This window comes from Ctenocephalides felis, unplaced genomic scaffold, assembly GCF_003426905.1.
Source record: "Ctenocephalides felis isolate EL2017-DRISC unplaced genomic scaffold, ASM342690v1 CF-g0.4_SCAFFOLD_01886, whole genome shotgun sequence".
In the NCBI taxonomy this organism is placed as follows: domain Eukaryota; kingdom Metazoa; phylum Arthropoda; class Insecta; order Siphonaptera; family Pulicidae; genus Ctenocephalides; species Ctenocephalides felis.
The window spans coordinates 161101955-161127170 of record NW_020538040.1 but is presented as its reverse complement, the minus strand read 5'-3'; the positions used below and the strand labels follow the sequence as shown (position 1 = coordinate 161127170).

The 25216-nt window shown below is 29.7% G+C and overlaps 1 protein-coding gene across 2 annotated transcripts; it reads right to left on the bottom strand.

Moving 5' to 3' along the window:
- Positions 1-687: 687 nt before the first annotated feature.
- LOC113376910 (ATP-citrate synthase-like) lies at positions 688-24941 on the bottom strand. Of its 2 annotated transcripts, none has more exons than XM_026617001.1 (14): positions 8520-8644; positions 5845-6004; positions 4499-4684; positions 4235-4425; positions 3902-4160; positions 3627-3839; positions 3410-3567; positions 2998-3334; positions 2795-2918; positions 2406-2718; positions 1822-2341; positions 1448-1753; positions 1046-1386; positions 688-955 (listed from the first exon to the last, which is right to left on the bottom strand). In XM_026617001.1, the coding sequence occupies exons 2-14, from the start codon at positions 5995-5997 to the stop codon at positions 784-786; spliced, it is 3273 nt and encodes a 1090-aa protein (XP_026472786.1). In that variant the 5' UTR covers positions 5998-6004; positions 8520-8644; the 3' UTR covers positions 688-783. The 2 variants fall into 2 exon arrangements, with proteins under 2 accessions (XP_026472786.1, XP_026472785.1); XM_026617000.1 differs by lacking the exon at positions 8520-8644 and adding an exon at positions 24804-24941 and having other exon boundaries at positions 689-955.
- Between the last annotated feature and the right edge of the window lie 275 nt (positions 24942-25216).

The following is a 25216-nucleotide window of genomic DNA, read 5'->3' as shown; positions in this document are numbered from 1 at the left end:
AGTTGTACTTTTCTGTAAATAATACTTTCTTTCGTTTGCTTTTTTTATTTTCTATTCTTCTAAGGTTATTATGGCAGTTTTTGTTTTTTTTATATAGCGAAGGAAATGATTTTATGCATTTCAGTCTGGTGTTTTGTCTGGGTATGTCGGACTCAATACCGCCCTGGTATAATACTGACTAAAACCTCCGCTTTGCTCTTGCCTCTGATCCCCACAGAAGCCGCTGTTAGGCATTACTTCGTGGGGGAAGGATTTGCATAAGGTTATTGTGGCAGTCTGGACATATATGTAATGTTTTCTTTTTAAGTTTATGCAAATATATCTATATATTGAATTTGTAATATTTAAAGTTTAAGTGCTATATCAATTATAATACTTGATTCTTCAAAAAAAAAAATTTAAAGAAAATATCCCATTTTTTCATAAAAATATATTGGTAATAAGTACATGTCAATTCATTTTTGTATAAGATCTAAAAAAAAAGAGTGTTTCTAAAAATATATTTATGTATTTCAAGTCAATTTAAATTTATATGTATCAGAATTACAATCAAAGTAGTGGCATGAATAAAACCGAATATAAAAGTATCAGAACATAAATATATTTAACATTTCTTACATTTAATCCATTGATAACATGAAAATAAATTATTATAATAGCTAATCATCGTCAACTTGATAATATTAGGAATTTAAGAAGTAATTTTATGTTTACCTTAAGTATATATTAAAAAAATGTTATTAAAAGCAATATATTGGTCAATTTCACGATTTAAAATAAAAGTTAATTATTATATTGTTCAGGCAATACATATGAGATATCATCCCAAGGATGACGATATAGGCCTTGTTTAAGTCGTTTTTGATCCATGTAATGCCCAATAAAACCAATACTACGTCCAAGTACAAACAAGCTGTTGATAGCTCCAATGTTTATATATTCTTGTGCTTCCTCTCTGAAACGCGATATAGATATATATATATATACATATATGTATCAATCTAGTAAATTAGAACTGTTTTAGATAAATAGATTTTAAATATACCTTGTAAATGAACCGCTATTTCGAAGCATATCAACAAATGCTGTTGCAATCACACCGTCAACATTTAAAATAAGATTAGGTTTTTTGCTAGTAGTAATTTTCTCTACTTCTAAAGCATAAGTTAAAAGTGGTTTAGCAGGAAAATGTTCCATGACAAAGTCTTTGATTATTTTCACACGCATATCAGGATTGTTGATTGATTTTACACGATGTCCTATACCCATAATTAACTGTCCTGTTTTCCTCATTGTATTTACAAATTCCATAGGATGTAACCCACTGTCATAGGCCTCTGAAAATTGTCGTGCAGCACCATCAAGAGCACCACCAAATCGATCACCCTAAAAAAATATTGTAAAACAAGGTTTCATAAATATAGTTGTATTTTAACTTAATACTCACAATTGTTAACAATCCGCTGACAACAGAAGATACTAAATCTTTGCCTGCTCTAGCACAGACAATGGTGTTGTGAGCACCAGAAACAGCTGGTCCATGATCTGCAGTCACCATAAGACACATTTCAAAAAATTTACAAACATATGGGGGCAAACATCTTTGAAACCATAGTAGTGAAACAACTCCACCTAGGCCTACATTTTTATTCAATATATCACTAATTGACATTCCAGCATAAAGGAGTTCTTGTCCACGTTCATCACAAATTGAAGTCATGAAAGAGGCTGGTTTTCTAATCAATCCAAGTTCCTGCAACATCGTAAAAAAGTAAATTATGCAGTCTACCATATGCTACCATGACAATAATATAAACATACTCTAGCCCAAGAGTAGTCCATAGGCACTGTTGGTGGAGGAACTTCATCTGTAAGAATTACTTTTCCTTCAACTATTAAATTATCAAAAACTTTCTTTATAACTACTCCTAAAGTATCAAATGATGCAGGAATATGTGCTCCTGCTTTTGTCAAAGCAGTATTTTTTGCCAATGCTGTTTCTCTATCAGAATTAGCACATGAACCAGCGTGTCCAAACTGAACTTCAGATGTGAACATTCCAGCACATGTTCCTATACACCATGCAACCAAAGGCTTTGAAATTCTTCCATCTTTCAAAGCTTCGCAAACATCATATTCTTCCACACCACCGACTTCTCCTAGTAAAACAATCATTTTAATATTAGGGTCAGCTTCATATCTCATAATGTGGTCCATAAAGTTTGTTCCAGGGTATCTGTCACCACCAATTGCGACTCCTTCATAAACACCATCAGTCGATTTCGATATAATATTGTTTAATTCATTTGACATGCCGCCGGATCGAGATACATATGCAACACTGAAAGTAATAATTTTTTTTTTTTAATATCAAGAATATATTTATTATATTTTTAGGGTAATACCTTCCAGGACGATATAATTTTGAATGCAAAATATTATCCATCATTCCACCAGTGTTTCCAATTTTGAAGCATCCAGGTTTAACTCCACCTACAGTTGCCGGTCCTATGATAGAAACTTTTTTCTCATTAGCAAGCTTAATAAGCTTTCTTGTCATATTTTCAGGTATGCCCTCTGCTATTATTGCTATTGTACGAATTTGAGAGAAATTCATTGCTTCAATTGTGCTTTCATAAGCTGATCTTAATGAAGCAAAATTAACTAACACGTCGGCATCAGGATGTTTGGTCATGGCATCTTCCATTTTTTTATAAACTGAAATTTGAATTGACAAATTAAATATAAATAAGGATTAAAAAAAATTTGGATAAATTTGGTAGTGATCACATACCTGGCACTAAAATTTCTTTATGACCCCAATAACATTTTTGTTTATGATCGCCAGTAAAAGGATATACCATAGCAACTACTGATGGTTCACTTCTCCGACAAACAAAATCAAAATCTAACATACTCTGTACAAAAAACAATTTGCTTGTTAATGAATAGTGCAAACAGTTAAATTCCACTAATGAAAATTTATGTTCTTTTTACCTGAACTGCACGTGTTTGCATGCCCCATACAATAGCCTTGGTCTTATTGCTAAACATTGCTTGCTTGATCATGTCTCCATTAACCCCATCAACTTCAATTTTACTTATTTGACGTTCTGATACTTGGGGAGCATTCAAAGATCCTTTGCGAGAATTAGCAGGAGAACTTTGCTCTTGCCCACTGGGTAATAAAAAGTTTGCAGTAGCAAATTCAACATTGTTTTCTTTAGGGATTGGTGTTGTTCCTAGTGCCATTCCACATATGGCTGTCATGTGTGTTTCTGGCCCAAATACATAAACCGGAATGCCAAGACTTTTACCAACTTCACGCATTCGTCTAAAATGAATAAAAGGGCAATTTAGAACAAATTATCCCTTATATATTAGTTGCAGAAGTATTTAACAAAAATACCTCAAACCCTCTTGATAATTAGGCCCAGCTCTTCTCACAAACAATGAAACATTGTGCTCAATTAGCCTTGACTGAAACTCCTGAAGAGCAGTTATAATACCTCTAAAAGTAGCTGCTACATTTGTGAAATTAGCGATTCCTCCTCCAGTAATTAAAACCTAAAAAAATTGATTGTATCAAAAGAAATATCAATATTTACATCATTTTTATTATATACTTTTCCATTTGGATGTTTTTCCTTAGTCATTAAACTAAGAATAGTCTTTGCATATTCATATGTCTGTTGTTCTGATGGAGCGCCACTATATTCGCCATAGTTTGCAAGTTCGCTCGCACCTCCTAGATCACAAATTGTATCGGAGTAAATTACAGATGCGCCACCACCAGCCACCATAGTCCAGATACGGCCAGATTTATTAAGGATAGTTAACTAAAAATATGCTTATGATATCAAGTACTGAAATAAGTAACTTTGTTAACAATATTAATTACTTTTAATGATGCTCCACTCTTAGCATCCAAACTTGCTATATAAGCTTCTTCAGGATATGCATCACGCCCAAACGGTGGCGGATATTCTATTTCCCCCCATTGTGTGCGACATATAAAATCAGCAGTTGAATCTAATTTTGCAGCTAAGTCTAATATGTAAATAGATTCTTCTGTTACAACTAACGGATTTATTTCTAAATATGTGAAATATAAGTTTACATATAAATTGTACAGGTTTTCCACAAATTTTGATATCATCCTAAAACCAAAACAAATCAATATATTATATAAATATTCATTTGAAACATATGCTGGAAATAATCATATACGTACTGCTTTTTTTTCGGAGACACGTTTATAAGAAGATATTTTTCAATTGTCATGGAATCAACGGTACCTCCAACCGGTACTTCATATTTTAAAGCTTTAGCATCCACATCACCAATATCCACCCCGCCTTCGTGGTGGAATAGGATTGTATCTGCGTATCGATTTGAATAGATACAAATGTAACATTCTTCATTCTAAAAATAATTAAATATTTTAAATATATAATAAAGCATGGCTTTTGCACAACTTTATGGTAATTCTGTTAACCTGGTTGTGAGGAACAAACGGTTCAATGATAAAATTACGAAGTTTTCCTACTGCTGCGCCGACGGCTTGATCTTTGCCCATCCGACTTGAAATCCATTGCTTAACGAATTCGTAATTTTTATTTACAGCGATCAGACCTAATTTGCCTCGGCGTTTTATCAGTTGATCTGGTTTCACAACCAAAGGCTGAAAAATTCATTTTTAATATTAAATCATTGTTAAATTATTTATAATAATAACAGCCCATGTGATAAGTTTCTTTACATAAATAATGCAAGTCAAGGTCTAAGTAGTTACATGCAAAACTATGCGTAATCAAGTAAGTTGAAAACTGCATATTATCTAGAAATACATTTTCCTTCGCCGATTGCATAGTCGTTCAAAAGAATTAATTATATATATATATACGTCCAACAACATATTGCTAAACTTGATAGTTATCAAATCAAACTAATTATTTTGCAATATGCATTGTACTTGGATATGCTATAGAAATATTCCGCTTCACTTTCGCAATTGCGGAAGATACAATATACTTTTATTATTATAAAACTACGGCTATAAGCGTTTTCCTACAATCTAATTATAATTCATTTGTCTCATTGAACGGGTAAACGGACAAACGGGTTTTTATTAGATTGCATTATCTGTCTGCAAAGTATTTTTCTAGCAAACGGCAAATAATAGTTGAGGCTCAAGGTTTTTTTTGTAATATCGACTGCTGAACAAACGTGGCTATGAATACCTTTAATGTATGCGCATTACATATGAACGAATTTTAATTGAGTTCATCGAAGTGCGTTTAATCAGTGGATCGAATATACAATACGGCTTTATGTAAGCATCTTTATTTTTAATTGAGCGAAATTCCGTAGGATTGATTTTTATTTAATATAAACTATTATTGAAAACTATGATCTTCCTGTTAAAGTAATACATAGCATTCTAAGAACAATATCGAATGTTGAAATCACCATTTTTATTTGATTAAAACTAATAATTCATTTATTTATTTATAAAACAAAAAAAATCATAAACATAAAAATAAGATTTAATGACCCATTTACATTTGCATAAATTTTGTTTACGAATATTACGATTTAAAAGTAACCTGATAATAATAATGGCGCAAAATTGATTTAAATAATTAATGCAAATTTTAAAAATATTCCACATAACGTTAAATGAAATATAAACACTATATCATATTTGTTGACGAATGTGATAACTGTTTCAGATAAAAATAATAAATATACATTTTGAAATAAAACAAAAATAATAAAAAATAACAAAAATATTTTTTCAAATTGACTTATTTAAAATTTATCCGATATTACTCCGTTTACCTGTGTCTTGATCCAAGGATGGGCAGATTCTAATTCGCCCCAACTTGTTGATTCGTCGACGCTTGCAAATTTGCAGAACGCGGCCGAACCCGCAGGCAAATGTCGGTTCAACAGGTCTTTGCCTGTCGCCTCGCGGATCGCCTTCGCTGACATCCTAAAACTAGAAAAAATAATTTGTTAGATCTAAACTGAAACTGAAATACTAATGAAAATCTAACATACTACTGCACAGAACAATAATTTAATTAACAGTGAAAATAAATTTAAAAAAAGTAGTATTTAACAATTATGTGGTAATGAACTTTCTGGTCTTTTCTCTACTATTTTTTGTTGAGCATTTTTCACAAAGCTCAATAGCAAAGCAGCTACACATAAAACAACTTATGGAAATAGAAGCACAACAATGATGCATAATTAATAAGGCCCTTAGGAACAATTACTAACTGCGCTTTAATCGATTAAAAATGGTTTATATAAAACATTTAAATACACATTCTAAAATTAAACTGATATTAGGTTGTCAAATATCTCCCTTCCGCTTTTTTGCTCTTGGTTTATGATACAAAAAGGCGGAAGGGAGATATTTGACAACCTTATATAACAAGCTTTATGAAGAATCATATTACTTTTTTTAAGGAAAAAGGTATACATTTAAACAGAGTGTATTCCGCTATATTGGAGAATTTGATATCAAATTAATATAAAGGACGTAACAAATTTTTAACAATGTCTACATTTAATTTATGATTCTGATTTTGTGTATAATTAACTATATAATATTTATGCCTGTTTTTATGATAGTTTTAGTCAAGAGATTTTCAATAAAGAATAACATAACATATTTCAAATTACTTGAATCTTTTAAATTCATATTTTTATCTCAAGAAATAAATATTTCATCTATCATTTTCTCATATCTTTACAATATGAGTATATTACCTTTATTACTTTTTTTTTTATCTTATTACTAATGTATTGTGATATATTTTAAAATTGTACATTACAATTGCAACAATTTGGTTAATTAACCTATTACAAAATGTAGTTGAACTTAATAAATTTAACATTCAGTGCTATTTAAATGGCAATTATTGCAAAAGTTCAAATTATTAACTCAAAAAAGATACATTACAATCCGAATTGGGATTCTGTAATTTATTGGTAATCATCTTTTACCTCAATAATTGAAATCAGCGTTTTATTAATGCTAATGTTATAGAAATATGAAATTTTAAAGTGCCGAACAAATGCGATAAATCGATTGTTAAGCAACAATTGAAATAAGTTCTTTATATTTTTGTCAACTGAAATTTTCTATAAAACTAATGTATTGCATCCATCGAAATAATTACTTTATTCTTGCCGGTATGAAAATAATTGAATATTTTTGCTTAAATAGATCAAAAACCAAATTTAAGCCCAATACAAATACGAAATAGCGATTCTTGTCAAATTCTAAACTGTTTTTATTATATACCCATATATTTGGTGGAAATATAAAAATGGTCAAATGATTTTCTGTGATGTCTCCTAAGATGATAGTGATAAATAAAATCATTTTATAAATTATCAAAATACACTGATAAGTTTCACGTCTTCCGACACGAAATTAATAGTACAAAATTGAAACCTAAAGATATTAAAAATAAGCTCGAATATTAATTGACACCGATGAGTTGTCTTTTCGGAAAATTTATGAAAATCGATTAAATTCAAAATGGAAAACTTAATAATACATTCGTTAGTTGATTTTCAACCTCTGTCGATATTCAGCATTCACTCTAACCAAAGTAGCTGCGTCATTCAAAGTCACCTGCCGATGTCAACGATCAAAAAACGCTTTCATCATTGATTTACAAAGACGCATCACTTGCGTTATTCATTTGAATAAACACTGTTCCGTGTAGACTTCAAACTTAAGAGCGCAAAAAAATCAAGTAATCTACTAAACAGAATTTTCTCATTACAATGGTAAAGTGTTGTTGGTTAGTGACTTTCTTGACAAATTGTTTATATAATCCATAAGACATGTGTGAAATTTTGTTTTACAATTGTTCAACGCATAGTTATAATAATGATTAGACAATGATCAGTTCTAGACGTCTAACAATTCATTGTGCATTATTATGACAAGAATTTTAAAATGTATACATTACTATTTTTGAGTTAAAATTCATTATCGACAATTTAAGCAAGACACGAATTAATTAAATATTTATAATCATTTGGTGAAAAACAGCCACTACGAAATTTAAAAATAGTCAAAACTCACATGATGGAAATATTGCTAATAAAATAAATAGTTCACTAAACACACTAAACTGATACACAGAAAATTGAATTGTAGGATGAACGCACCATTTTATACTACTTTATCAAACTTACCCTTAACTTTAGAAATAAATAATTTTATATTCCTTTACGATCACTATCAACACTAAAAAGTCGAAGGAACACTAAACTACAGGCGAAGTATCGCACGAATATATTAAGAGTATGCGATTGCAGATCGAAATTACACTTTTAATCACTATGAAATATTGCGAAATTGTAAGCAAAATTATCGCCTAGTTTATGTAAATCTCGCAAACATGTTGTCTTATAATAACCGGTTAAGATCTGGAGTACCCTATCACAATCTAACTTCAATTGAACTGTCGATACTTGTTACTGACCTAATGTTATTATCAAATGCAGATAAACTGTCGAACACGAATCGTGTGAGTGAAATTGAGTAACTCCACGATTTTTCTCCTTCTTCAATTATGCAAGAGATACCATTCGTGAGATTAAGAGGAGATTAGACTTTCTTTCCGCTTGGTTTCTTGAATAAATAAAAGCGCAAGGTGATATAGATTTTTGGATACTTGTCATAGATTGCAAGATTATAGATCTGAACGTATATAGATCGGTAACCCCTGCATAACACTGTACTCCTGTAACAAGAGAATTCGACACAACTATTATAAAATATGGAATCTATTAAAAGCAAATGAAAGATATTCATTTTTATCACGAAAATGAAATAGCATGTTTTTTGTAAAAAACGGATTCGCATAAAACGCTAGTTTTTTGGAACGTAACTATCGTTTTATACGGAGGTTAACTGTATTGTTACCTTTTACTATTACCTGTATTATACTTCAATTAATAAATAGTTGTAGCATTCGTATATGATTAATATTAATATTAGATGTAACTAGTGTGAGATCATACATATTAGTCAATTTGCATCATCCGCCGCACGGGCTATAAACAGAGCAAATTAAATCAAAGGGAAATTAACTAGATGCGCTACTTGGCGGTTGATTTTTTTTTTTTGTAAAAAAAAAATCAATTTAACAATTTTAAATGAAGGATCTCTCATTAAAGGCTTGGTTACAATAATTTTTATCCAACCATTCTGTTTTTAAAAATTTTCCGTAAACATTTTTATTGCATTTGGCACAAAGGGTCTTCCATGTATTTCTCACGCATAAAACTTGAACATGACAATTCTTCGCACGATAACTGCATGATTTTTTTCTGAGAACGGAAATGTTGAACAAAAATTAATATATAAAACTCTTGACAACACTACGTGATACTTTGCATAGAATCCAAACATTGATTGATGCTAAATGTAGGACGTTGAAGTTCTTATATTTCCCTAGCGTATAAAATTACCATAAAATTCCATAATTATAATTATGTAACTTTCCTTTATTCAAGACTAAGTTTCAAGTCCGTTGCGTGTACAGATGTATATAGTTTAAAATTTTCTTTATAGCTATTATTATTTATGTTTTTATTTTTCTAAACTATTTTTGATTTAGGGGATATGAAATGTACTTTTGTCAGAAACTATTATAACAATAAGAATCAAACACTCATTAAAAGTTATAAATGCTCGATTACAATTGTTGTACTATTATGAGTAAAAGAAGACTAAAGTTGAATTTATTTGTGGAATCGGTTAATTCTTCTTTTTTTTTATATTCCGTTAACATTTTTTCTGTCTGTGTGTTGTTAATCTTGTTTTATAAATTAATGTAATAAAATTTTGTAAGAATCATGTGAAGTTTTTGTATCTGTTTTTAAAGTTATTGTTTTTGGACTCGTTTTTTTTATAAAAAAATTCCGAAAGATTCCGTGAACAATCCGTGAACAATCCCCTTTCAAGGTTTCTTCTGAGTGTAAAATTTTTGGTGATAAATCAAAAATGTTTTTTCTTCTAATGTATGTTTTTGAATATAAAATGGAAGTTCGAACCAGAAAACATGAACTTGCACTTGCATGACCACAAAACATGAAACTTTCGATTTCGCACAGACAGTTTTAATATATTACAGTCAGACACTGCTTAATGCTGTTTTGTTTAACGCGCTTTTTCAGCTCGGGGATTCTCCAAAATATGGGAGAAATCATGAAAGAAGCAGTGGAATTAGCAAAACAAACCGGTTTATATGAGAAGATGTCGAAGAGCAGCCAGCAAGAAAAAAAAAGAATAATATTGATAATGGCGATTCTGAAGAAGAGCGAATAACATTCTCAATTATGTTTGTAGATAGGCTTTTGACCAATAGGACTAAAATTATGACCCGGTTTGTTGAAAATAATCAAAATGTTGACGGAAGTTACCAGAAGGCACAATACACTGAATGATATGACTGAATTGAAATTGGATTTGTTATTATAACAATAGTTGTTTATATTTCAACTTTTGCCTAAAAAATGGTTTGGTTTTATTTTTATTTAACAATAATCTCAGAGATCCTCTTTTCACCACTCGAAATTTCGACAGCCACCTTAAATCACTTTCGTTATCTCATATTTTCCATATCAGTTGCATTTAATTCGTTATCTGATACACCTTAAGTATCGTATGATTAATGTAAACAACTGTTAAATTATTTTCGAGACAACTTCATTCGATAACCATGAGAAAATAAATATTCCATTATGAAACTAGACACCTACAAATGTATTTAAAGAATAATAATTATGAATGGTGTAGTAAGATATAAAATTTCTACTTCAAGTTGTACTATGTTGTACTTAGCGCTAAAAAGTTTAATAACTTTTCCCTCCTCTGAATTACAATCTGTCTATATTACGAGGACATTCTGTAATCTTATAGGTATGTAAGTGTATGACTTTTGGTAGGCAATCCAGTAGTTCTGCCCAGATATGACTAATGACTAAAGTATTTTTTGACCATGTTCACTTACTTTAAGCAGAAAAGTCACAAAAAACGAGAGCAAGTAATAAGTATTGAAATACCAATTCGATCATTGTAATACCCAAAAATAATCGGTATCTTTGTACACTTCAGAAAATTGCTTCCATTACATTGAATGAATCTTAACGTATCTTGTTGCCGACCGCAAAATACCTGGATATTTCGATCATGCATCATATTGAGATAAAACCAACAATTCAAGGTTGCGCGTTAAATTCTAATAAAAAAGTCTTATGCGGTGTTTTTTTAAGGATAGCCTTAAAACCAAGTATGTATTACCCATACATGCATTAAATATGAAGTTAATCTCCATTAAAGCCTCAAGATCATACAAGTCTTAATCACTTCTGAGACTAATTTTGCGGCAAGTGAGAGATTTTTTTATAAAATTTGTATTTTTAAGTATTTTTAACAGTAATCCGAATTTAACAAGGTCTGTGAGCTGTTGGGCTGATTTAGCTTTATATTATAGATGGTAACCTAAATGGTTGTCCTAAGTCTATGAGATTAGTTTATTACTACAATGTACAAATACAGATGATTTTTTTTTATTGATCCAGCAATGTCGGAGAAAGACATTAAGAAACTTTGCGTTTGGAAACATATTGCTATCAAGAGATGGATTTGAAATTCGTCCATTTAAATAATAATAGGTACTTTGGTACTTCTACAATATCCAAAATTGCAAACTTAGCATCTACAAAATTGAAACAAAACAAAAAGACAATCAAACAAAAGATTCAAACAAATAGCAATTATTAATCAAAAGAAAGGAATTAAAATTCCATAACAAATATATAGGATTTTGCATAAGTGTACCTTAGTTCGGTAATAGCGTTGTAGTTATTTAACATAGCTAATATAAGAACAAATATTACATAAATACCATAAGTAATGTTTTCTATTTATTTGAATCTCAAATTTTGTCCAGGATATTTTTATTAAATCCTTAAATAAAATATAAGTATTTCATACTTTTAATTTGATTTCAATATTTTCTAGCTTAAACTTTGTAGCAGTAATAAAATACAGATTTTATTTAAGCATTATAATTTAAATAAAGGCATTTAAGTATTATAAAATCATATATATATATATATATATATATATATATACATACATATATATGCATGCATATAATTATATCAGTATATAATTGTATCAGTAAGTATTTTTAGTTGCGAGATAAATATGCTATCAAACAAATCCATCATCGTATGATTAAGATAAATAAAATCGTAAGCGATAAATTTGATATGATCATTAAGTTCATAAAAACAGTGACATCTAGTATTACTACTTATACAAATTGAAATAATGAAAGAAAAACTACTCATGAGATGCAACAAATAAAAATCTGTTTTCGCGTAAATATAATTTTTTCAATCTGAGATTCTAGCTATAAAAGCAAAAGAAAATATAATATAGAAGCAGAGGCGTAGCTACCACCGTATCACTTTTATGGGGCTTTCTGAACCCGAACTAGCAAAAGCAAAAATTTATTAAAAATTTGCAATTGTTTTTATTTCACAAATGACATGTCAAATGGCATGACATCATGCCTTGAGGCAAGTTGCTGTAACTTCCCGTAACGTAATTTCAAATTTTTGAAAGCTCAGAAAAGAAAATTTATATTTTTTTGAGGATTTAGAATTTTTTTCAACATTTGAAAAATTTTAAAAAATGCCTTACTGATATTTTACAGATATATTTATATTTTTTGAAGGCAGATTGTTTTGAAAACTATACCCATTCATATCGGTTGATTCAAATTACAAAATATCTGATTTTCGACCGTAAAATGGCATTTTTTAAACTTTTTTTTCTGGATCCCTGAAACCGCTGAACCTGCCTTTGCAAAAACTTAATTCTCCATTACATACAAGTGACGTGTTTTTTGAAGCATTTAAATCGGATGTTCCGTTCTGTCAAAAGCTTAATTAACTTAACGGCTGCATCAACTTTTGCCAAAAACTAATCAGCCCGCCTCCTTATCAATGGGAATCGAATGCTTTTTGAATAATTCAAATCGGTTGAGCGATGTTACCGAAAACGTGGACAAAAAATTGTATCCATACATCATACATACACCCATACACACACATCCATTTTTTTTTATAAAGTATGCCAAAATATTCAGGAACTGCAACGTGAAGATATGCAAAAATTATAACTTTCGATTTTTGGACGATTGCTATAACCCACTATACGGGAAGTTAAAAAACGATTTAACAAGTCAGTTTGTCAAAGAAAAGGCAAGAAGTGTACAAATTTAATTTGAAATGTTTGTAATTTTGTTTGCAAAATTATATAATAATGATGGATAAATATTTTTTTAAATTTTAAGTATTTTTTATTTTTTGAGAAATTTCTACACTTCCTAAAGGCCCCAAAAAGTTTTGAAACGGAGAACCGTCAAGGCAGTGTATGCTTTTCTATAGAAGTATATAAGAACTTGTAAGTAGTATTAGTATTATAATATTATTCATTTGTTTGAATGTCACTTTACCATTTTACCTACTTTAAAAACACTTTACTCTTCGCACAATGGATTGAAGATACCATAGACATCAAAGCAATTAGAATAAACGACCAAGAAACGCAGTAAGAACACTTATGCGAAATCAATATAACGGGAAAGTCTTAAAATAGAAAATTAAACATGCGATGAAGTATTATGAACAACTGACTGTTTTCTGACATTTGAACTTATTGTCTAAATACGAAGTTCCTATTTGTAACCATCGAACAAACTTTGCATTTTTTTACATATTAACCAGGTAACTGCGATTGCCGAATATACACGTCATGAAGAAGTGGCAGAATTTTGTTTCTTGACGAGTGCACTCGTCATGCTATTAAATCTTTGGGTGTTGGCTATATAGATTCTAACTTTTGAAACAAACAGAAAATCATTCTCTATTTTCATTTTGAGGCTGTGCCGGAATAAAATGAACAATTCCAAAAAGGCATTTTACCTTAAAACAACATTTTACCTTGATTCTGACGACACAAAGTTTAATGAGAGCGATACCGTTAACTCTGGTTAAGAGCAATTATATTTCGTCAAATAAAACAGAAAATGACTCAGAATAGTAACAGACTCCCAGATTTGCCAGAGTTAATTAAAAACGTTATCTTACAAGAAAATACATTGAACTTTCTAATCAATATTATGCAATATTTGTAATTACAAAAATTTGTGTATTTGAAAAGAGGAGATCTAAGAATTTAATGCGAAAAAATAGTGTATTGATATGGTAAAATTTTAAGTTCGTTAGATTAATACGATATCAATAATGATATATTAAAAATTTCATTTCAAGGTGATACTGTCATAAATTTGTTTAGGGCTTTCCCATGACTTAGTGGTTGGAGATATGGGCTTCCGTTCCATATAGAGATTCCAGGTTCGCACAACCTGATGTGAAGCAGTAGTGACAGGTTTTCTCATGAAAATATAGATAGCGATATGTTTCAAAGTGAAAATAGTCTGTATGTTTTACCCAATACAAATTCATTTGTAATTTTAATTTCTGATAATAAAATCATCAAATAGAGATAGGACAACATTGACTTGCATTTTTAAAAGCATAGTTCTGATGAATGTTAATAATATAACAAGACTAGTGGTGCATGGCATCGTGCCTTAAGGCAAATTGCTGAAACTTCCCGTACCAAAAATTAATGTTTTTAAAAAAGATTCTAAATTTTTCCAAACTTCAAAAAAATTGGACTTCTGAAAGTCTTAAAATTTCTGAAAAAAAGACTTTTGGCAAATTTGATTTTTTTTACGTTTACACTAGCTGCGTAGAGAGGAAATTTCTAATTTTTAAGTTCTTTATTGGATGTCCAAAACCGCTAGATTTGCCTTTCCAAAAATTGTATCAGTTCTTCATTTCGTCAATACAAATAAAATGTTTTTTGAATAATCGGAAATCAGACGCACCGTTAACTCAAAAACTGAACTACCATTTTTGGCACTTTTTGCTCCGTATTTTCGAAACGGCGGGAGCTGCCTTTGGCGAACTATTTTTGAATTATTCAAATCGGTTGACCCGTGTTCACAAAATCGTAGATGAAAATTTGTATCCGAACACACACACACCCAAACATCATTATTTTCTAAGGCAAGTTAAAAAATTTATTGCACTCTTTATCTAAAGTTAATGCATTTATCTGTAAAACTCTAATTACAGTATAAATAAAATTTGATATTTCTTTAGACCTCTTTTTCTCGTTAAGGAAAACGTGTAAGTTGCCTTATTTAGTGTTTCTCCCAATGAATTGAAACAAATAGTGCAATATTAAAACTTAAACACCAATATAAATATTAATATGATATGAATGTAATTTAAAATAAACTTGTATATCAAAAATCAACTTTTAAAAATCAGCTTGTTATATAATATATATGATACTATACCATGTAGAGTACTAAAATTCGCACACGTATTAGAGACGAGTTATTCTTCCTAGGAATTTTTGATTGTTCGTGGTACTGATAAATGAAAGTATTATATCCGTCTTGCGTTATGATATAACATCAGTGGCATGGCATGGCATAGCACTGCGGCGATCGGCTCGTGCCTGCGCCCGATTGTATAAGCCCGGTCGCGTGCTACAGGCGCTCTCCCGCGAAGGTCAAATGATAAGGAATTGCGGATCTCGACCGACTGATCCGTCTTGTTGTTGGAGCATTGTGTTGCATATTTACGAGATATTGTTCACATTAGAAACCCGATAAATAAAACGATAACCTTTTCTCTGCTTGCAATTAAATGGAACTATGTTTAAAACAAGTTCTAAACACACAACTAGAATAATTTTTTCCTTGCCCAGTAAAGCCTCCTGCAGACCCATATTTAAAAAACACAATATTCTAACTGTCCCATGCAAATTAAAATATAAATATGTATATTTAAAATTATATAGAAAATATTTAAGTTAAAATGTATGTTATATGGCTAATTGTATAATAAGAGGAAGCCAATAAAAAAAAAAAAAAAAAAAAAAAAAACTGATTAATTAAACTGAAAAATTAAAAAAAAACACATATAAATTAGAGAGCTCATTCAATACGATCGACGGTCTAGGTATTCAGCTTATGAATAAACTTCCACTCAACATCCGAAACTTAGACAGCAAAAAATTTCATGCTTCCCTAGTTAAACTTTTTAAAGAAGTAACTTTTTATGACATTACTGAATTTTCTCAATTTGATTTCAATAACTGTTTTCTTGCATAACCCTTATCCTTTATCTATTTAGTCTGACCATTTGATCGCCTGTACAACCATATATATTTTTTAATTTTTTAAAAAAAAAATTTTATTGCCATTTTATTAATTTAACATTTTTACGGTTTTAAATGAGTATAACTTTCAACCTTGTGCAAGAATTTAGAGCTTAACTGGTGGTCAAATAGACTTTAATATGATGAACTTGATGATGAACATTGTATTTAATGTTCGAATGCTTTTTTCAGCTCTTTTTTTTTCAGAAGCGAAGTTCGTGCAGCTACTATGATTATTATAAAATTACTAGCAAACCCGACGAACTTCGTTTCGCCACCAGATGGTTTCGTGAGAAAGATGAAGAAATTTTTTGTTTGTTTTATAATTGATAAGGAAAAATTTGATCTTATACAACAGTAATGAATTTATTTCGATTACAAAAATGAAGTGTTTTTTAGTTGAACTTTTCTAAGTAAATGAAAGTGAATCCGCAAATTATCCGTTTCATTGAAGTGCTCTTTGGTAAACCACATTTTTTGTTTTTTTGTCTGACGTTAACACAAACAAAGCGGATAGTTTTCCAACTCGTGAAAAGGCAACGTATAACTGCCCATGTGAAAAACAATGATTTTTTAAATAATCTATTTGAAATTTATCCCGCAAACACTAAGCGATTGGCCTTGCGACTTGTTATTGCGAACGCAAGGCAAACTGGAAATTGAAATCGTTTAAAGTCAAACGGCAGACCAGTCGGAATCATTGGTATGTCACCAAATCGCCAGCAATTTTTGATTAAATGGTGAAATTCAGTGCGTGTACATCATTATTCTTTGCGGCAAGAATTGCTTAACCAAGCATAATTCTGATAATTCTCACTAATGTCATTACTCGAATTTTTAATTACGGTGCGTGAAGTTCCAGCAATTTGCAGTAGGGCACGATGCCATGCACCACTAATTTTCTTAGCTATAAACCTTGCGGAACCCGAGACCTTTCCAACGAATGCAAAATTAGTCGAAATCGGTTCGTGCGTTCTGGAGTTATTTCGTCAGGAAGGAAAACCCGACTTATTTTTATATATATAGAAGACTATCCTTTTAATATTAACTATGAATAAGCTTGCCGTAATATATAAATAAATTAATTCTACAATGGGCCAGCGGTGGCGATATCGGTTCGTACCCTAGTCCCGGGTTCGAATCCAACCTCGGTCGGTTCGGTATCAAAGCAGCTTCATATCAAATTTTCAATTGAAATCAGATTTCAAATATGATTTCAAGTGAAAATGGCCTTTCGTGGGCACAGCTGTAGCGGCAACATGACACTTGGAAGTAAAGAGGTACTAATGTAATATTGTATCGCTTTGAAGTAAAAACGAAGTCGAATTGTATCCCTATACAGCAGAAAAATATAAGGACTCTGACTTTGTGCATCCATGATTGAGTGCATTTCAACTAAACCCACGGACTTGCCGTTGGAAGAAATATTCGTAAAAAAAAATTAAAAAGAAAGATGTAATAAACAGTAAAAATATGTAAGGAAAAAGTAAAAATATATGTAGTATTTAAGATAAAAAGTAAAAATAAGAAGTAATAAATAATAAAAAAAAAAGTGGGCTAGCACCAACTAGTCCCGGGTTCGCCGGTTCGATTCCCGCTACCACCAAAGCCAGACATCGGATAAATTTGATGTCAAATTTCCATTTGAGGTTATAGATCTCAAATATAGCCTCAAGTAAAAATCGCCTCTCGTGGGTATAGTTGCATATATGTAATAAAAATGTCAGCAAATACTTCGAGTATAGTTAATTAGTCATAATTGGATTGCACAACTACTGGGTTGCCATCCATTCAAAAATCCATATAATAAAGTCAAAACAATTACTGAATGTCCTTGTAAGTGTGACAGATTGTAATTAAAAAATCTACAATAATTCCAATCAACTAGCTCAAAACCATATACAAGGAAAAATCCTTTGGGTTGTTAACTTTACAGAAAGACTGAAAAATAAACCCATCCGCAAGAAATCTGCTACGTAAAAGAAAACTAATTTCATATCCGTTTTTATTTACTTTTGTTTTAGTCCGCCATGGTATGATAGTTAAAAACGTAAGCTACCATACAGTAGCCTCTGGTTCGATCTCAACTTGACCAGCTCGATGTCAAGCAGTATGATAAAGATCCCAAATATAATTGAAAAGTGAAGTGAAAATCGTGCCAACATATATAATAATAGGAGAGTTGGGAGCTTATTGTAACGGGGGTATGTAGCAACAGCCGGTTTTCAATAGGATCTTCAACGACAATAGCTACGTGTGTTATTTCTGACATGTAATATAAAATTTATCTATCAAAAAATTTTGGTTTGCGTTATTATTATCGACTAAATTTAAATGTTACATATCTTATTTTGTTTCAAATTTATCAACTTTTGATAATCTGTAACCATTTTTGTGATTGCTGAATTGTTCAAATAGTTATCTTGATTAATGTAAAAAAATCACACCTGGGGTTAGTTGAAACATACAAAAATTACATATAGATGTGAGTGAAAATTGAACAGAATGTATAGTTTGTAACATGTGAGCACATGTAGATTGTTTTATAGGTTGCACTATCTTTTATTTATATTATGATAATTGTAGTTTTACTTTATTTGTTAAAGGAATAGTTAAAGTCTCTATCTAGATTTATTTCGTAGAAATAAAATTAGTGGATACACTAAATAGTACTTTTTATATGAAGTAGAAGTAACACTTCAAGAATTTATTATATTTTCTAGACATCCACTGAAGACAGTTGTAAATTCTATGATGAAATAACAAAAATTCTTATGCAATATTTCATCATTAACAAAACAGATAATCAGTATGTGCAATCAAATTATTTTGATCGAACTTTAACCGGTAATCAATAGTGGAATGTTTCAAATTTTTAAATCACAAAAATGTACTACAAAAATTACGCTTTAAAACAATGTTTCGTGATACAAACATCAAAGATAAGTTTAAAAAATCATAAACAAACAAAGTACCAAAGAATGTTTAACATCAACAGTGCCAATAATGTTTATAGCTTGTCATTATCAAAACAATAAAACCACATATGCATGAAATTCCGATAAAATTAATAACTACATATAACGATTGAATGCTATTATAAATTACTAACTTATAAGGATAAGTATCCTTTCAAATGCGGTTTTACACATAAAAAATTATCATAAAATCATCTAAATAATAAATATAATTTAACAAATAATTTAGTACTTAAATAAAAATTAAACTAGTGGTAAATGGCATCGTGCCTTAAGGCAAATTGCTGGAACTTCCCGTACCTTAATGAAATAATCGAGGAATATTAAATGTTTTCAAATAGATTACTTATTCAATTATTGTAACTTATGTTTAAAGAAAAATGAATATACAAAACTTAATCAATCGAATTTAAAACAAAGGACATTGTCTAATATTTATAGGGATTATATAAACTAAATTGCAAAGTTAAAATTATTTTTAGTACATTAGTGAGCTTTAGAACTTTAGCCAGAAAAAAACTAAAATTCGATTTATTTTCGAAATTCAAAAAAAAAATTTGAAAATTAAAAAAAAAATCCAAAAGCAATCGTTTGGTCAACACAAGCAGAAAGTTTTTTGAATCATTCAAATCGTATCCTTATTTCTCTCAAAAACTACACTTTTTTGCACATTTAGCTCGGTATTTCCGAAACGGCTACCTTTGCCAAACTATTTCTCCCCGTCATTACGGATTGAATGTTTTTTGGATCATTCAAATCAGATGCTGCATTCTCTCAAAAACTTTTCTGCACTCTTTGCTCCGTATCTCCGAAACGACTGGACCTGCCTTTGCCAAAAACTAATAAGCACATCTCTCTATCAATAAAAATCGAATGTTTTCTGAACCATTCAAATCGATTGATCTGTGCGCCCGAAAACGTGGACGAAAAATTGTATCCATACATACATACATACATACATACATACATACATACATACACACACACACACATACACCTCCAAAAGGTGAAGAAATGTAAAAATGTTCAATTTCAATTTTTGGACGATTACAATAATTTACCCTACGGGAAGTTAATTATAAACAAATTAAAATTTGGAAAATACGCATCGAAACCTTGAAAGAAGTCGTAATCAATAGAACAAAATTTAATATTCAGTTGCGCAAGAATCGTTTAACATATTGAACAATGATGCTAAATATATGAAAAATTCTTCTTCGTGTGCTCTTTAACAATATAATCCGTATATTTCAAAAATGTACGTCTACTTCCAATGTAATAATAAAGATTTATATTAAAACTATTTGCACAACCTTTTAGAATTAATTAAAATACTTAAATTATTCTGTGTTCTGGTTGCGTCTAAGTTATAGAAACAGGAAATATATAAATAAAAAACGTGTGAAACACTTTAAAAATAAGAGTAAAGTACTAGCAGTAAGATAATATATTAACTAAATGTAATATAATAACATTAACAAATGTGCAATTTATGCAATATGAACCTTGTACATCTTTAGTAATGTTGCTTACATTTGCAATTCAAGTTTTATTTAGTGAATAGATTTTTATCTAATGTGAAATTATAAAACGCCTCTCGAAAAAAACGAAATATAAGAACTGTCTTACTTTCACTTGTGAATAATCATTTAAAAACTTTTACTATGCTGCAAAATTTCCGTTAATGAATCAAATATAGTAAACAAAGTTACATAACTTATTATAACAATTGATCTTCAAATGATCACGTAGTCGACAAGAAAATTAGAAAAAAAAAGGTTACTAAATCCTGTTCCAGTAATAGGATGAATAAATAAGAAATAATATCAAAAGAATTTTTATCAGATATAAAATGTTGATATATTTCATTATTCATCCACTTTAAGAATCAGCATACAATCAACATGTTATCATCAGCAAATATATAAAATTCCTTAGCAAAAACAATTATTCATCTCAAGTAAATAAATTTATTTGCTCTAGATAAATGGATTTATACGAGTAATTGTGCTTAACTACATTTCAGGACAAGCCATTTTGTGAATTGACAACATCTTTGACTAATGCCATAAGAAATACCTATTAAGATTTTGTGAATTCAATTACAATTGAATGAGATCATGTGTTGACAATATAGCACTTCCATCATTTCATTTATAAGGAGATAAAAGAATTGAGAGCAATAGGAAATAAGATAAAGTTCGTAGTAAGGCTTAGCAAATATTTAATATTCAATATAGAAAACTATATAATACTCACAATGAAACTATTGGGGTACGATTTTATAATTACACGATTGATGCGGTTTTATTGCGTTCAACGCTTGCATCAAAATGCATGGTAAGTAAATATAAACCGATTTAATCCTTTCAATTAACATACCTTTGATTATCAAAATATATATAAGATTTTAATTAATTTAAATTTCATGAATATTAAAAAGCTAGTTTATATGGTCACAAAGGAAAAAAATCGACTTTTTCTTAACAAATAAATAAATATACATATATATGACAGTTTTGTCGACGTTAATACATATTTGAAGTATTTTGCAGCCCAATCGTCGAATTAAAAAAATATTAAAATAGAATTTGTTTTTTACTTCATTAATGGAATAAAAAAAAATCTATTTTAATATTTTTTTAGTTCGACGATTGGGCTGCAAAATATTTCAGATATATATATATATATATATATATATATATATATATATATACGAGGTCTGTTCAAAAAGTACCCGGAATTTTCGTTTTTTCAAAAAAATATTTATTTATTCGTCTACATTATTGTGGTCCCCTTCAAAGTAGTCCCCCCCAGATATAATACACTTATGCCAGCGTTTTTTCCAATTTTCGAAGCACCCTTGATATTCACTTTTTGATATGTCCTTGAGCACTCTCAGCGATTTTCTTCAATCGAGGAAAACCGCCTTTCCTGGGTCTCTTCAACTTTGGGAATAGGAAAAAGTCACACGGAGCCATATCTGGTGAATTTTTGCACTTTGCAACACTTTATTTCATTTTTTTACGCAAAATTTAATACAAATTCTTTGACTTTTCAATTCTTCCATTGTAAAAATCGCCGAGCTCAGAAAAACACGTCGAACCTTAGCGACTACCACAGACAAAGTAAACAGTGAATATAGCTGAAAATTTCATCATACTTTAGGGGCATGTATACCAACACAATAAAAAAAAAATTTTGACAATCAGACACTCCAGACCCGCGAAATTTAATTATTAGTAATTCCGAGTACTTTTTGAACACACCTCGTATATATAATCAATCATACAGGTAATTATTTCTGTTTTTTCTTTACCCTTTTTTTAAAAAAAAGTTTCTAATTTTCTAACATTTCTAATATTTTGTTATATAATCCACTCATTTATTTTTATTACTTTCATTTTGATTATATTGTAATGTTTTTGTAATGTTCTTTCATCCACAATTTTATTCATTTTATATAAAAAAATCTACCATTTTCTACTTTTCTTAAATATATTTAAGGTTTGTTTAAATCTTATCAAGATCATGTTTCTTGACAGATGTCCTGAAGATGGAACGTACCTAGTTCCGAAACGTCGGTAAATAAATAAAGAAATATGTAGTTCTTTTCAAAACTTTAAAAGTTTAAACGTTTAAAAAACTTTTCTGTTTTTTATTACATTTGGATTCTTTGTTCAAAGCTCTAAAACAATAAAAAAAAATCCTGGTGTGATACTGTATAACAAAAATTTCAAAAATGATGACACACAATCCGTGTCGAAACGTATAAATAAATATTTTATTATTTATTTTGTTTTCTTTTATTTCGACGATTAGCTGAAAATCAACATTCAAGATATGTCTGAACGTCGAATAAAAAAATCTAAATCTTAAACCATCCATCCAATAATAAAAAAAAATTCAATTAAATAAAATGTCTTTATTATAGTAGCAAACGTTTAGAGTCTTGGTTTGACTCATCTTCAGTGCATACAAATAATTTGATAAAGAAACACAAAACTGTTAACACTGATTAATATAATTATAGTTATATAACAAAAATTGTTTAATAAATATTAAATTAAAATAAATAAATAAGGTAGATGTTGACTGTTCGGAAGTTTGTATGCATTTCAAATGCATTATTTATTTTAATTTAATATTTATTAAACAATTTTTGTTATATAACTACATATGTTTATATTAGTTAGTGTTCACATTTGTGCTCTTTTAATTACTTGTATGCACTGAAGATGGGTTAAACCAGGACTTGAAACGTTTGCTACTATAATAAGGAAATCAAAAATATTACTTTTAGATTGAATTTTTTTCAATATTAGGTGAAACATTGCAACTTGCTCCAGCTTCCATGCAAAACAAAACTGAAGTTTGCAAAAGACAAGTTGCAATATTTTATCTAACATTTAAAAAAAATCAATCTAAAAATATTTTTGATTTGAATTGACAAGAAATAGTGTAACAGTGTTATTATGAATTATTATTATGAGTTAACTAAGAACTTTCCAATTTAAATTGCATGAAGATGGCATAAGATTATGTGTGGAAATAATAAAGATTTTATAAAATTCTACAATTTTTAATTGATGTATGGATGCCCTGAAGATTTAATCTATATATATATATTATAGATATATATATATATATATATATATATATATATATATACAGTAGTAGCATGTGATTGTTGTGTTGTAAAATGTGATAGTTAAGTGTGTTTTTTCCTAATCTGGTGTGTATAATTTGTTTTTTAATTAATTTTTCTAATGTATAAATTTTATTTCAAAACTTTACTTTATATTGTAAATTTCTTTTAGCTGAATGATGAGACACATATAGTCTCGAAACGTATAAAAAAATTAAAATAAACTTTCTAAATCGACGCATTGGCTGTTTTATTAATTCAATATATGTATATATATAATATATATATATATAGTGTGTGTGTGGGTGTGCGTGTGTGTATATGTATACATACACATATGAATTTTATTTATTTATTTATGATCTAAACAAAAATTAATTAATCAATACTAATATTTGATAGTATATTTCGTAGTCCAACATATTTTCCTATTTTAATTTTACGAAAATATTATGTTAAAAATATTTGAAGTGCATAAACAACAAGAATGCATATAAAATTTCATATGATTCAAATGCAATAACACCTTGTCGCCGTGCACCTCGAAAACCCGGATTGGGTATATAACCTACTATAAAAAAAAGAAATAACATCGCCGCTTGCGTTCCAAATATTATAAAAAAGACCTGTTCGAACAAATTAACAACGAACGACAGAATTTAAAAAGTGAAATCAACAACAAAAACACAAATAATATAATTTTATTCACACTTTGGTTATATATTTGAAAGAAAATCGAAGAATACAAGCCAATCGAACGAGATGCAAATTTTATTGAATTTAGTATTACATAAAATTAATCGCTTATTGTACTTACAATGTATTTTATCCACAACACTTTCTAATATTCACTGTACAACGCGATTTAATGCTACACGTATTCTATTCTAATCGACCATAGTAAACATGCAAATATATATACGTCACATAACAAGTTCAAAAGAGACACTGGAGCGGCGGCAGCGCACGAGCGTCGAAACTGCACACTCACAAAGTCACACATGCCAACCATAAAAAGTGGCGACAGCTGGCCATAGACAAAAGCACTAAAAATTCAAATTCAAATTCAAATACAGTGGTACTCCGCCTTACGAGCGACTCGTTTTTCGAGATACGAGCCGCCAAAAAAGCGTCTTATTTACTTTGTCATACGAGCAAAATTCGAGATACGAGCCGCCAAAGAAGCGATTTGTTGCTTGGGGATACGTGCGAGTGAGAGGCGTAATGGAA

Excerpts from the sequence above, each read along its gene's own strand:
- LOC113376910 (XM_026617000.1), bottom strand. The coding sequence starts at position 5,997 with ATGTCAGCGAAGGCGATCCGCGAGGCGACAGGCAAAGACCTGTTGAAC. Across the intron at positions 2,919-2,997 it reads TGCAAACACGTGCAGTTCAG|AGTATGTTAGATTTTGATTT; the intron begins GTAAAAAGAACA and ends TTTTTTGTACAG. Across the intron at positions 2,342-2,405 it reads AAATTATATCGTCCTGGAAG|TGTTGCATATGTATCTCGAT; the intron begins GTATTACCCTAA and ends TATTACTTTCAG.